We start from the raw sequence: 13,866 nt of genomic DNA, 5'->3' as shown, positions 1-13,866 counted from the left end.
TGAAAATGCACAATGTGAGAGTTTCTGTTTTATCTGGGGGTTTAGTGGGGACTATAGCCCAGGAGACAGTCTCTCGGAGAGCTGTGAGGAGCTGCTCCAAACAGGTAGGTGAGAGGTCAGTTTGCATGTGATTTTGGAAAGGGGGGTCCATGCAATGAAGTACATAACTCAGTACATGGTTCCTGTTGGTCATGATACATGGACATCTCAGTTAATGTGATTAGTGCTTTTCTAAGTAAGGAAGAATCTAAGGCTCTTGCGTCCTATTATTTTCTCCTGAACATATCTCGCATCTGAGGTGTAACTGAGCCCAAGTTTGGCCACCTGGGACTCATAAGTCAATCATTCAAGAGGCAGGTGTCAGCAGATAGGAAAGGTGCTTTTATCAGAAAAGATGACACCTGGGAAGATGGTGGGCTTGTGTCCAGGGACCAACTCAAGACATTCTTCTCAGCCTTTTGTTTTTTCAATTGCTAAATGGTGTCCAACTCTGTGACCCCATGGACTGCAGCACACCAGACTTCCTTATTCTTCACTGTCTCCCAGAGTTTGCTCAAACTCATGCCCATTGAGTTGGTGATGCCATCCAACCATCTCATCCTCTGTTGTCCCCTTCTCCTCCTGCCTTCAATCTTTCCCAGCATCAGGGGCTTTTCAAATGAGTCAGTTCTTCCCATCAGGTGCCCAAAGTATTGGAGCTTCAGCTTCAGCATCAGTCCTTCCAATGAATATTCAGGGTTTATTTCCTTTAAGCTTGACTGGTTTGATCTCCTTGCTGTCCAAGGGATTCTAAAGAGTCTTCTATAGCACTGCAGTTTGAAAGCATCAATTCTTCGGTGCTCAGCCTTCTTTATGGTCCAACTCTCACATTCGTACGTGACTACTGGAAAAACCATAGCTTTGACTATACAGACCTTTGGGAAAATGGAGGAATCTCTGTGAATCGTCAAGGCAGGAGGTTGGGTTCTACACCATTCTCCATTGTATGCAGAACTGGCTGAGGTCTCTTCAGATGTTAGCTTGCCCATTCAATCTGCCTTCTGGATGCTTAGGGGCACTTTGGAGGAAGAGAGCTAGTCACGTTTCTATTTATCCAGGAAAAGTATCAACAGGTTAGACAAGGCATTCAGGAGAGGATATTAGTTCAGTTCAGTCGCTCAGTCGTATCCAACTCCATGTGACCCCATGGACTGCAGCACACCAAGCTTCCCTGTCCATCACCAACTCCCGGAGCTTACTCAAACTCATGTCCATCGAGTTGGTGATGCCATCCAACCATCTCATCTTCTGTCATCCCCTTCTCCTCCTGCCTTCAATCTTTCCCAGCATCAGGGTCTTTTCCAATGAGTTTGTTCTCATCAGGTGGCCGAAGTGTTGGAGTTTCAGCTTCAGCATCAGTCCTTCCAATGAATATTCAGGATTGATTTCCTTTATGATGGACTGGTTTGATTTCCTTGCAGTCCAAGGGGCTGTCAAGATTCTTCTCCAACACCACAGTTCAAAAGTGTCAATTCTTCATAAGTCAGGAGTTAATTTCAATTACTTAGTGATCTCATTCCTATGATTAGTTTATTTTAGAGGTGGGACATAATTGAGCAGACAGGAAACGGACAAAGGACTTGCTTTCAGAGGATTCTTTCTGCCACTTCTCCCAGAACATAAGTGCCTCACCCAGATCTTCACTCTGAATTCCTTTCAGGGTGAACTGTAGGTGGTGGTGTGTGGTGGGGAACATCCTTTAGTTGGCAAACTTCAGGGACAAGACATATGAGGTCAGGGAGGAGGCTGTGGTGCCATTTCTGAGCTCCTCCGGCACCTGGTGGACACTGGTCCTCAGCTCTCCTAGGCTGGCCTCTCCTGGGGGACTGGGGAGACCTGGCCCTGCTCTCAATGTCTCTTCTCCTCCAACAGGCTGGCTTGGGCAGGTCCATCCTCATGGCACTGGTAGAGGTGCAGGGGAGAAACAAATGTCATTTCACAAGCACTTTTCAACCTTCTGCTGGATCATATTTTGCCAGCCTCCTCTGCCGAGAGCACGTCCCATGGCCAAATGCAAATTCAGAACAAGGGGGCATTGCACACTTAAAGCGCAAAGGGGACAGAAACAAGGCAGGGTGCAAAACAGGCCATGTGTGCAGTCTACTTCAGTGCAGAGTTGTGACTACATGCCCAACGTCCATGGGCTTCCACCTGTCACAACACAAGAGGGTTCCCCAGCCTGGCACCTGGGAGGGAAGCCAGGAATGGGGGAGAGCCTTCAGCAGCCAGGTGACCCTTCTCAAGCATCCGAAGAGCCTCTGGGAGGATGCAGGTATCAGTGTGAGAGATGAGGAGGAAAGACTTTCTGTGTAAGTCAAATGTCCAGAGACCTCAGAGCCTGCATGCCACAGAGAAGCCCACAGGAGTCCTGAGTGTGGGGAAGCTTTCACAGAGGGCTCACCCCTTACTTGTCACGGCAAAACCCACACCTCGGGGAAGTTGTGACGATGCACCGAGGATGGGGGGGTGGGGGTGGGCTTCAGGCAGGTCTCCTCCCTGCTGCTCCACCAGAGAGTTCAAGCTGGAAAAGACAGTAAACTTTCTGAGTGTGGAAAAAACCTATAACTGAAACGCACATGAAAACCATGGAGAACCTCTGGGAATAGAGATTTCTTTCATTTCACCGCCAACATCTTTGGGTAGACCAGAAGTTCTCATGTGGGGTGATACTTCAGCGCCCCCTCCTGGAACTTGTCTGCAATGTTGGCACTATTTCAGGTTGTCCCAAATTGGTGCCCCTCTACTAGGCTCTGATGAAGAAGCAAATGGCAACCCACTCCAGGGTCCTAGCCTGGAGAATCCCATGGACAGAGGAGCCTGGTGGGCTACAGTCCACCGGGTCGCAAGGAGTCAGAGATGACTGAGCAACTAACACACTAGACTCTAGTGGATAGAGACCATTCTAAACACGGTGCGGTGGACCAGGAAGACCCCCTGAACAAAGAACGTTCAGGTCGCAAATGTCAGTGACACTCTGGGGGATGCATTTCAGAAGGAATTAGGTACAATTTTCTGGCTCTCCAACACAGTAATCACTAAGTAACCACATGAAGCTAATCGATGTAAACAAATCAATCTTAAGTAAAATTCAAAACAGAGTTTCTTGGCAGCTCAGGGCAGGATTCAGCCGCCGAATGTGGCCAGAGGCTACCGCCCTGGACGCTGCAGATACACAACATTTCCGTGGTCACTGAAGGGTCTGCGTCAGGACTGGTTTAGATCCCTTATGTTATCACTTACCGTGGCCCCCAGAAAGCGAGGGTGTGGGCTTGCAGCTATGAGAACGTGAAGGAGCACAGTCTCCTGAAAAAACCTTATCAGTGCATCTTGGGGACTCTTGGCTCCTTGCACGGTCCTCTGGGCACTTTGAGTCTCAGAGTGGCCAGTGCCTGCCCCAAAGGGCACCCCCTCTCCTGGGAGAGATTAACCAAGTGGTTACTGATAGTGTTAGATAAACTCTAACACTTCGAGGGCACTTTCCATCTGTCAGGTCCGGTGCTGAGCACTTTCCACAGATGAGCTCATGTAACCTTCACCAGAATCCTATGAAATAGGAACTCAAATGATCCCCAACGTATAGGGAAGTCACCCAGGCTCACCAGAGCTGTTTTGAAAGGTGGTTGTTTCAAATTTTGCACATATACCAAGACTATATTACTATTTTTATAGTATACTTTACAGGATTTAAATTTCCATAAACTATATATATATATATATATATTAAAAACACATATCTGTTCACCTTTCTGTTCAAACTGCACTTTTCACAGCAACTTTTTGGTTTATCTACTCCAGGAGCTGGCACAAAAAAATTCTTTAGGACAAGCATGGGCAGATGATGACCATCCAGCCCACAGACTGTAAATAAGGGCATGTTGACATAACTCCATCCATCCTTAGGACTGTCTAGGACGGGTTCATGCAAAGAGGAGCAGCTGCGACACAGACCTGATGGCTCAGGAGTCTAAAGTACCTGCCACACACCCTGGCCAAGAAAGGTGACTGACCCGGACTTGAATAGCCGCAAACTGCGATCCACACGGGTGAACGTGTGAGAATGATCAGCAAAAGGAGGGAAACTCTTGAACTTCCCGTGCCCGTGATGCCCAACGTTAAAAGATATTTTGTGTTTGAGTCCAGGACACACGCTATTAACACATACGTGTGTTTCGACCTGTGTGGCATCTCTTCTTACTCTAAGCACAAGTTTAGAACCACTGACTTACTCTTATGACCTGCACAAGGTCATTCTCGTCCCCTTAAGACCTGCCCATCATGACCTCCTATATCGGTTTCTCGAAGCAACGAAAACAAGAGGCCCCCGACCCTCCCCCCTAATAACCAAGTTGCCGCGAACCTCTGACGCCTGTGCTGGTGTCAGAGGCGGTTTGAACCACCTGACTCGGCCTTGGGGGCGGGCTTGGGGGTTGCGCGAGTCGCCGAGCGGCTCAGCCTGTACATAAGCGCGCGTTTGTCCACCGCGTCCCCGAGCGCCTCCGGAGCCGGCTCTGCTCAGGCACCAAGGACGCTCGCGGAGCCAGCCCGCCTGCCCTGCCCAGCCGCCCAGACCGAAGCGGTCCCGAGGTCAGTCCCGCGGCCGCCGCTCCGCGGGGTCTGCGCCCGCAGGGCGGGGGCGCGGGCCGGGGGTCCCCGCGAGCAGGGCGGGGGCGCCCCGGGAGGAGGTGCGGGAGCGGGGGCTGCCGCCTGGGGGCCCCGAGACCCCGGGGCGCGGGCGGTGGGGGCCCTGGAGAAATCCAAGTTTTCCCCTGGAGGCGATGGAGACCCTCGGATCCCTTCCACCTCGGGGAGACTCCAGGTCTAAAGATTTCACTGGTCACTGGGAGAAGCGAAAACTGAAGGCGACAGAGGAGGCTGGGGTGTCCGGAGGCGGGGATGGCAGGGGTCCCCTCCAGGGCAGGCGGCGGGGAGCCCGCGTCCTGGTCCCCAGGTTTTGGGGGGCGGGAGGGCGGACCCGGGACTTCGCAGTTTGCTGGAGGAGGCGGGAGGCACAGGTTTGCTCTGCACACCAGAGAGGTCAGTCGGTATCGGGCTCAGGTAAGGAACTGGCCACACAGAAGATGGGAACATGATTCTGGGGGGATCCAGAGGGCGGTGTGATGGGTGGGGAGCCGGGGAGACCCTCTGGGTGAGTTTGGGGTTCACTAAGGGCGCAGAGCAAGGTTCACAGATGAGGAGTGCGCGTGGAAAACAGCTTTTGCGCCTCCAGTGGTTCTGTGCGCCTGCGTGGCTGCGGGTGGGGGCTGGGAGCACGTTTGGGGCGCGCGGTTTTGAGGGGCAGCCTCTGGGGGAGGGGCCGGGGGAGGCTGAGGGTGGGTCTGGGGTCCCCCAGAGGGAAAGTGTACTGGCGAGGGTGGGGGGTCACTCCAGCCTGTGGGTCTGCCTCTGTGCCTGTCTGGAGGGGGTGTGTGTGTGTGTGTGTGTGTGTGTGTGTGTGAGAGTGTGTGAGAGAGATCAGGACTGCCTGTGAGGAGGGTGCTCAGCACTGAGCGGCAGGCCTGCCCGCCTGCGTGGTGGGGTCTCTGAATTTCCCTGGGCTTGTCTGCAGGTGTGTTTGCGTCATTAGGCCCTGGTTCCCGCAGTCTGCATCTGAAAACGTGTGTTTCCACTGACTGTGTGTGTGTGAGTGTGTGCGTATCTGGCCTGCGGGTCCCGCGCTGTTTGACGCACCCTGTATTTGCAGGATTATGCGTGAGGGTCTGCGATGGGTCTCATGCCTCTTCGAAAAAGGCTTAGAGGAAGAGGTTTGACGCTAGGTTACCAGATAATGTGTGCTCAGTATGTTTTTAAGCATATTTGATCCTCATGTTTAATCATTTATAGTCTTAATTTTCATGGAGGGGAAAGCTGACAGCCCAAGAGGTTAAAAAACCCAGAATCCGGGCCTGCCAGGTTAAAATGCAGGCTGCTTTCTTAAATTCAAACTTCAGATAGATACTGAATTACATTTTAGTATAAATGTGTCACAAATATTTCCTGGGAGCCCATCTGTAAGGATAATCTAATACATTTTTAATAATTTTTTTTAAATGTAGATATGACCCACACAGTGTTTAAAGACTACTTAAACTAAAACTTGATTCGTGTATCTGAAATTCAAATCTCCATTTACTGTGTATTTATTATAACATTGCTGTTGTTAAACGTGGCCAACTTGATCGTTGAGATCCCCAGCTAGTGACTGGCAGGCTGGAATCCCCCAGTTCTCACCCAAGACACACTGGCCACGTCCTGCCCAGGGTGATGCTGGGGCGGAGGTGAGGAGCCCACACTGAGCCTGTGCCGAGCCCCCTCCCTGTAGGCCTGGCCCCACCCCAGGGCTGTGCTGGGGGGTCTGCGGCCGGCCCCTCCCCTCACCGCCGACCTGAGGGTGAGACTGAAGCCTCGTGTACCTGGAGGGGCTGAGGACAGGAGAGGGGGGCCTGTCTGAACCCCTTGGGCAGGCTGCCTGGGAGCCCTGGGACGGAGCTGAAAGACAGCCCTGGGACTGCTCCATGGGTGCGCTTACTGAGTGCCTGCTGTATGCCAGCCTCCAGAGGCCCTTTTTGTACTAGTTTGCTGAGCTGCACATCCAGGGTCCTGGCACTTTGTGTCATATTTCTTGTGTTTCTTAAAGGATCATAAACCCACGGACCCTGCCCTTTCCCTTGCCAGACACCATGCCACACACTCCCCAAATCACACACTGGACCTTGAAGCAACTCTATGCGGGTGGCATTGCCAACATGTCCGTTCAGCTGTTGGGGACCTGAGGACTTGGGGAGGGGATGGAGCTGTCTGAGTCCACCTGACCTCTGAGAGCCACACCCGGGCCCCCCGGCTCCACCGCCCAGGCACTAACTGCTCTGTCTCCTGTCCGTAGGGAGCACCTGTGGAGTCACCATGCTGCCTCTGAGCACCATCGAGAGCCAGGAGACCGAGCCGGTGAAGACCAAGCCGCCGAAGAAAGGAGGTGAGACCCGGAAAACTGGGCAGGCGGGAGTGGGGAGGTCTCCAGGGCAAAGCAATGATCCTGAAGATTGGCCCTGTCACCAAATGTCTCCACTGGCTCTTCCGGGCAGGGACACCCAGGATACAACCTCCCTGACATCACCTCCCGTCAGCGGGTCCCATCACGGCCCGCTGGGAGCTCCTGGGAGCTGAGCCCGTTTGGGCCCCTTTTTGTGGCCTGGACACCCCTGTTTTCTTACCCCAGACCCTTCCCTCCCTGTCACTTCCTGTCTGTTTCCTGGGGGCCTTTGGGTTACAACTGAATGAAGGTCTCACTCACTCCTGAGTGACCTCCAACAAGTGTCCCTACCTCTCTGTACCTCAGTCCGCTCATCTCTAAAGTGGGTTGATGATAATACCCATCTCAGAGAGTTATTATGAAGAACCACATAAACGAATGCGTGTACAATACTTAAAAGCACGTTTGGAACACACTCCACACGTATTAGCTCCGTTACGGGTTTCATGATGAAGACTATTATCACCAAGTTTCTCAAGCCTCAGAGGGTCAGATGGTCTCATGACTCTTTCCTCCTCCCTCAGGCTTCTTTTCTAAGAAGCCTGATGTTCTGCCGAAGAAGTCCAAGAAAATGAAGGGAACGGTGTCCTTCAGAGTCCTGCCGTTCTGCCCGGCGGTAAGCCTGTTTGCTCCCTCCCTTTTCACCGGAGGCCCCTGGCTGAGCGATCACGCAGATTTGCCACCCTCTCTGCTCACCAGAGACCCTTGGGTGCCCAGGTGGCCCTTGCCCCTGCCTTGTCCTGGATGTGGCCCCAGCCTATGGGGCGGGATGGTTTTCCTTGAGGGTGCTGCCCTCTTTCCTGCCTCCTCCTTGCTAATTCCAATTTCTGCTCCAATGTCACCTCCTCCATAAGGCCTCCCTTTCTCCCTTTCACCCCGTTCCTCTCCAGCCCCTTGCCTTCCTGAATTTTCTTCAGAGTAATTATTGACAGCATACCTTGTACCTATTTTTCAACCATCTCTCTCCCCTACTAGAGTAGTTTTGTGGGGTCAAGAGCCTCTTCTGTTGTTCAATGACATATCCCCTCTGCCTAGCACAGATGTAACCAGCGCCAGGCACGCAATCTCTCGGGCTGATTAAATGAGGGAATAAGTCAGGGAACGGTCCCTCCTGCGAAGGCAGCTGTGGTCTTGTCCACCTGGCTACCAGTCCTCCTTCTACAACACCCTTGTTTTTCCAGCAGGAGCTAGCACAAAAATTTCCCTAGGTCAACGGTGGGCAGACTACGGTCATTCAGCCCACAGCTTGTTTGTGTGAATAAGGGTTTCTTGGCACATCCACCCCCAACCTTAGGTAGAGTCAGGGCTGTTTTCATGTAAAATCCAGTAGCTGAGACGCAGACTGGATGATCCAGAAAGGCTATGCAATTTGCCATGACACTTTCCACGACAGTGGTGAATGACGGTGCTTCGAATAGATGCAGGCTGGCATCAGTTCAGGAGAAGGTGTGAGAATGCTTAGAAAAAGGAGGGAAACTCTTAAACTCTTGTGACTCTGATGCACGGGGTGGATACTTGCTGTTTGGGTCCAGCACACATGAGACATACATGTTTCTACGTGTGGGGCCTGTGTTTCTTCGTATCTGAGTAACAAGTTTAAGAGCCACTGCTTACCTTGCTACCTGCACAACTGAGTCTCCTCCACCTAAAGCCGCCCAAGGCCACCCTCTGTATCAGTTTCTCTAAGCGGTGAGGAGGAGGAGGCCCGGGACCCTCCCCCCAAAATAAAAGTGAAGCCAGCACGCCCGTGCTGGCGGCAGGCACGCTGTTAACCACCCGCTTGTGTTGGGGGTGGAGGTGGGGCGTCGTGAGTGATGCGGAGCCGCTCGGCGCTCTTCATTCCTGCGAGTTCACCCGCAGGTGCCCTGGACTTCGGATCCAGCCCTGCCCGCGCCCCCAGGACAAGCGGTGAGCAAGCCGGCGCGCTCCAGCCCGGACATCGAGACCGAGCCCGAGGCCGGGGCCGCAGGTCGCTCCCGCGGCCGCAGCTCCGAAGGGTCCGGCCATCAAGGTTGGAGCAGTTCGGGGCGGGGGGCGGCGGGAGGGCGGAGGGGGATCTCCGCAGGGAGGGCGCGGTGGGGGCTCCCCGAGGGCGGCGGGAGGCCTCGGACCCTTCCGAGCCGCGCGGGGACTCCGGGCCCCAGGATTTCTGGGGCCACTGTGGGGAGCGAATCCTGGAGGGGACAGAGGAGTGGGTGCCCCGCGGAGTTGGGTGTCCGGAGGCGGGGATGGCGGGGACCCCTCCAGGACAGGCGGAGGGGGGCCCGGGTCCTAGTTCCCAGCTTTTGGGGGCGGGAGGGGCGGACCCGGGGACTTTGCCGTTTGATGGGGGAGGCGGAGGTCCGGGGGCTGCTCCCAACCTGGGAGGCCAGCGGGGTGTCAGGGGTCAGCTAGCGAGTGCAGAATGAAACATAGGCTAACGACTTTATGGGGAGTCCAGAGGGCAGTTTGCAGGAGGCAGGAGGCCCTATGGATGTGTTTGGGGTTTCACGGAAGACGCATGAGAAGTTCGCTGATGAGAAGGGCGCGTGGAAAACAGCTTTTGCGCCTCCAGTGGTTCTGTGCGCCTGTGTGGCTGTGGGTGGGGGCTGGGAGCACGTTTGGGGCGCGAGATTTTGAGGGTCAGCCTCTGGGGGAGGGGCCCGGGCGAAGCTGAGGGTGGGCCTGGGAGTCCGCCAGAGAGAGTTCCCCCAAACTGATGCATCTTTTCTTTGCGGGATTATATGTGAGGGTCTCTGATTGCATCTTATGTTGCTTTAAAATGTTTAAAGAAGGTTTAAAGAAGGCAGAGGTGTTGATTTTGTTTCCAGATAATGTGTTCTGAATATGTGTCAATTTAACCATATTTAAGCTTCATGTTTAATAATTAATTTTACTCATTTTTTTCTGGAAGGGAGAATTGACATAACAAGAGTTAATAACCCCTGAATTAGAGCTTATCGGGTAAAACGCAGGATCAGTTTAGTTCAGCTGCTCAGTCCTGTCCGACTCTTTGCGACCCCAAGGACTGCAGCACGCCAGGCCTCCCTGTCCATCACCAACTCCTGGAGCTTGCTCAAAACTCATGTCCATCCAGTTCGTGATGCCATCCAACCATCTCATCCTCTGTCGTCCCCTTCCTTTCCTACTTTCAGTCTTTCCCAGCATCAGGGTCTTTTCTAATGAGTCAGTTCTTCTCATCAGGTGGCCAAATATTGGAGCTTCAGCTTCAGCATCAATCCTTCCAATGAATATTCAGGATTGATTTCCTTTAAGATTGATTGGTTTGATCTCCGTGCCATCCAAAATGTAGGAGGGTTACTTACATTTGAATTTCAGGCAAATAATGAATTACCTTTGGACATAAGTATGTCCCAAGTATTTCCAGGGATATATACATAAACATAGGTTAGTATATTAAATAAATGATTTTTAGGTAGATACTTACCATGCAGTGTTTGGGACTTGTTATAGTACAATATGACCCGTGTATATGAAATTCACATCTCAGTTTGCTGTGTATTTGTTGTAATGTAGTTGTTAAATCTGGCAAACTTGATCCTTGAGATCCCCAGTTAGTGACTAGCAGGCTGGAATTCCCCCAAGTCCACTCCCCAGACACACAGCCTAAGTCCTGCCCAGGGTGATACTGGGGCAGAGGTGGGGTCCCCACACTGAGCCTGTGCCAAGCCCCCTTCCTGCAGGGCTGGCCCCGCCCCAGGGCTGTGCTGGGAGGTCTAGGGCCTGGCCCCTCCCCTCACCATGGTCCTGAGAGCAGGACTGATGCCTCCTGTACCTGGAGGGGCCCAGGACAGGAGGGGAGGGCCTGTCTGAACCCCTTGGGCAGGCTGCCTGGGAGCCCTGGGACGGAGCTGAAACATGGTGATGGTAATGCTGACCTTGAGGTGCACTTACTGAGTGCCTGCTGTATGCCAGCCTCCAGAGGCCCTTCTGATACCCAGTTATCGAGCTGCAGCTTCCTGGTCCCAGCACTTGGTGTCACAGTTGTTCTAGTTTTAAAGGGGGGTGAGCCCCAGGTACCACGAGCCCTGCCCTTGTCCCTGCCAGGCGCCATGACAACCGCTCTCCCCAGATCACACCCTGGGCCTTGGAGGACACCAGCAGGAGCCGTTGCCAGCACGTCCCCTTGGATGCTGGGGACCTGGAGACCTGGGAAGGGATGGAGCTGTCTGAGTCCACCCGAGCTCTGAGAGCCACACCCAGGCCCCCCGGCTCCACCGCCCAGGCATTAACTGCTCTGTCTCCTGTCTCTAGGGAGGGCCTGCCGCGTCATGATGCTGCCTCTGAGCACCATTGAGGACAAGGAAGCCGAGGAGGTGCAGACCAAGCCTCCGGAGAAAGGAGGTGAGACCCACGTGGGGTGGAAAGTATAGGCAGGTGGGAATGGGAGGGTCTAGGGCAAGGTGATGAGGAGGGGTTGACTCTGGAGACTGGCCCAGTCCCACCCAGGCGTCTCCCCCTGGGGAGGGGGCCCTGAGGACACACAGGTGAAGTCACTGACATCACCTCGTGTCAGGCTGTCTGTCACTCCTCTGCTCAGAGTCTGCAGCCTGCAGCAGGGTCCTCACCTCTCTGCCTCAGTTTCCTCATCTCCAAAGCGGGACAATGATAGTGTCCGTCTCAGAGAGTCATTATGAGCAATCAGTTAAGCTAATACATGTAAAGTACATGAGCGCCTGGACATGGCAAGCACTCAGTACGTGTTAGCTTTTGTCACTGGTTTCATGATGATGAAGATACTGAGTTTCTCAAGCCCCAGCAGGCAAGATGGTCTCACACCTCTTTCCTCCCCCCCACACAGCTCTGCTTTCTGAGAACCCTGATGAGCCTAAGAAGAAGCCCAGAGGAATGAAGGGAAGACTGTCTTTCAAGGTCCTGCCGTTCTGTCCCATAGTAAGCCTGCTTGTTTCCTTTCTTTGACCTGAGATCCCCTAGGTTATGAGAGGTCAGGCACATCTACCACTTCCTCTGTGCAGCAGAGACCCTTGGGTGGCTGGGTGCCCCTTGTCCATGCCCCGCCCCCCCCCCCCCCCCGCAGGATATGGCCACCATCCTCTGGGGGGTGTTGCCCTCTTTCCTGCCTTCCTTCTGTTTCCTAAATTCCAATCTCGGCTCCAATGCCACCTCCTCCACGAAGCCTCCCTTGCTCACTTTTGCACCATTTCTCTCTAACCCCCTGCCATGCTGAATTTTCATCAGATAATTATTGCTACCTAAGAACATACCTTGAATCTGTGTGTTCATCATCTGTCTCCCCTCCTAGAGAAGTTGTTCAGTGACATATCCCCTGTCTAGATCAGATGTAACCAGTGTCAGCCACTGTATACACTCGGGCTGATTAAATGAAGAAATGAATTAGGGAACGGTCCTTCCTGCGGAGGCAAGCATGGCCTTGTCTACCTGGGTACCAGTCCTCCTTCTCCTACTAACCCCCTTGACTTTTCTGGGGGGCGCTCCTGTCCCCACGCACTTTGGATGGATTTGATCCCATCCTCAGACCAGCTCCAGGTACGTCCCTAACCAATCAGAGCCTACGTCCCTGACCAATCAGAGCCGGCAGTGCCAAGATTCCCAGTGATTGGGCCTGGGCTGGGCACGTGACTCACCCTTGGCCAATGAGGTGTCTGCTCTGTCTCTGGGTCTTCTTAACAGGCAGGAGGGGAGGCTGGAGAGACCCTGGTGAGAACCAGGAGGCCCTTGGGGAGAGGTCAGGGGAGGCCCTGGGTCAGATTGCCTGCGAGAATGTCTTACCTACTAGTGCGACTAGTACTACTCTTAAAGAAGTTTTCGTATTAGGAATTAATGTGAGAATCCAAGATTTTTTAAAAAACAGTACAAAGATTATCAAAATTCACCGAGTGTTGCCACATATTCTATTTGCATGTTTTTTAAAATATATATTTAGATATAATATTGATGGTACTCAAGATTCTGCAAAGCACAGGATGCCCCCCCACACACACACTCTGCAAGGAATGACAAGACCCCAAAATGTCACTAGTGTGACACTGACATTCCCCTCTTGTTTCTTTGTTCTCTTTCCTTCCAGCCGAGTGTCTGCTTCAGCTACTACCTGGAACCGGATGACGCTGAGCCTGAGCCCGAGCCCGAGCCGGAGCCCGAGCCCGAGCCCCTGGCGGCTCCTGACGGTTCGAAATCGGACCCGAATTGCACCGTCGTTCCTATGCCTGTGCTGGAGTTCCGCGAGGTCAAGGTGTGCGAGTGCCCCCTGTGCTGCCTCAGCTTCGTCACTGCTTCCTAAACGCTGAGGGCCCTCCGCTTCCCGCTCCTGACCGCGCGCCCCCGAATCATGCATGCTGGGCTACCGTAGTGTAAAATCCCCCAATACAGCGGCTTCAATAAACCCAACTTGCTGTCTCTCTCAAGGCTGTGTGTGGTCTGTGTGTGAAACTCCCAGGACCGGGGCGGTGCAGCTCTGTGGAGTTGGGCAGCCAGGGTCCTTTAACCTCGGTGCTCTGTGCCACGTGGCTGGAGAGGGCTCACCCCGACACCCAGTCCACATTCTGGTTCGGGGCAAGTAGGGGGATGAGGAGAGAGGAAGACATGCTTCAGTCCTTCAAAGGGTGACTCCTACAAGAAGCCCAGATCACTTTTCCTCACAGCTCATTGGCCAGAGACGGTCACATGGTGACATCTAGTTGCAAGGGATGCCGGGAACTGTAGTCCTTAGCCGGGCAATCATGTGTCATCCAATAGCTTCTATCACTATAGCAAAGGAGAATGGATAATGTGTTCACCTCCGACTGGGTGTGTTATGTTAATTTATCCCCAGCACGTGT

General features: G+C 53.4%; 1 protein-coding gene across 2 annotated transcripts; it reads left to right on the top strand.

Annotated features, from left to right (window-relative positions):
• The first annotated feature begins 4,469 nt into the window (after positions 1-4,469).
• Positions 4,470-13,452, top strand: LOC133231172 (uncharacterized). 2 transcript variants are annotated; one of them, XM_061389467.1, is made up of 7 exons: positions 4,470-4,623; positions 6,920-7,009; positions 7,591-7,682; positions 8,927-9,077; positions 11,321-11,410; positions 11,868-11,959; positions 13,116-13,452. In XM_061389467.1, the coding sequence occupies exons 2-7, from the start codon at positions 6,940-6,942 to the stop codon at positions 13,326-13,328; spliced, it is 708 nt and encodes a 235-aa protein (XP_061245451.1). In that variant the 5' UTR covers positions 4,470-4,623; positions 6,920-6,939; the 3' UTR covers positions 13,329-13,452. The 2 variants fall into 2 exon arrangements, with proteins under 2 accessions (XP_061245451.1, XP_061245450.1); XM_061389466.1 differs by lacking the exon at positions 4,470-4,623 and adding an exon at positions 4,793-5,094.
• The last annotated feature ends 414 nt before the right edge of the window (positions 13,453-13,866 follow it).

This window comes from Bos javanicus, chromosome 18, assembly GCF_032452875.1.
Source record: "Bos javanicus breed banteng chromosome 18, ARS-OSU_banteng_1.0, whole genome shotgun sequence".
Classification (NCBI taxonomy): Eukaryota; Metazoa; Chordata; class Mammalia; order Artiodactyla; family Bovidae; genus Bos; species Bos javanicus.
This window is presented reverse-complemented; position numbering and strand designations above follow the sequence as displayed.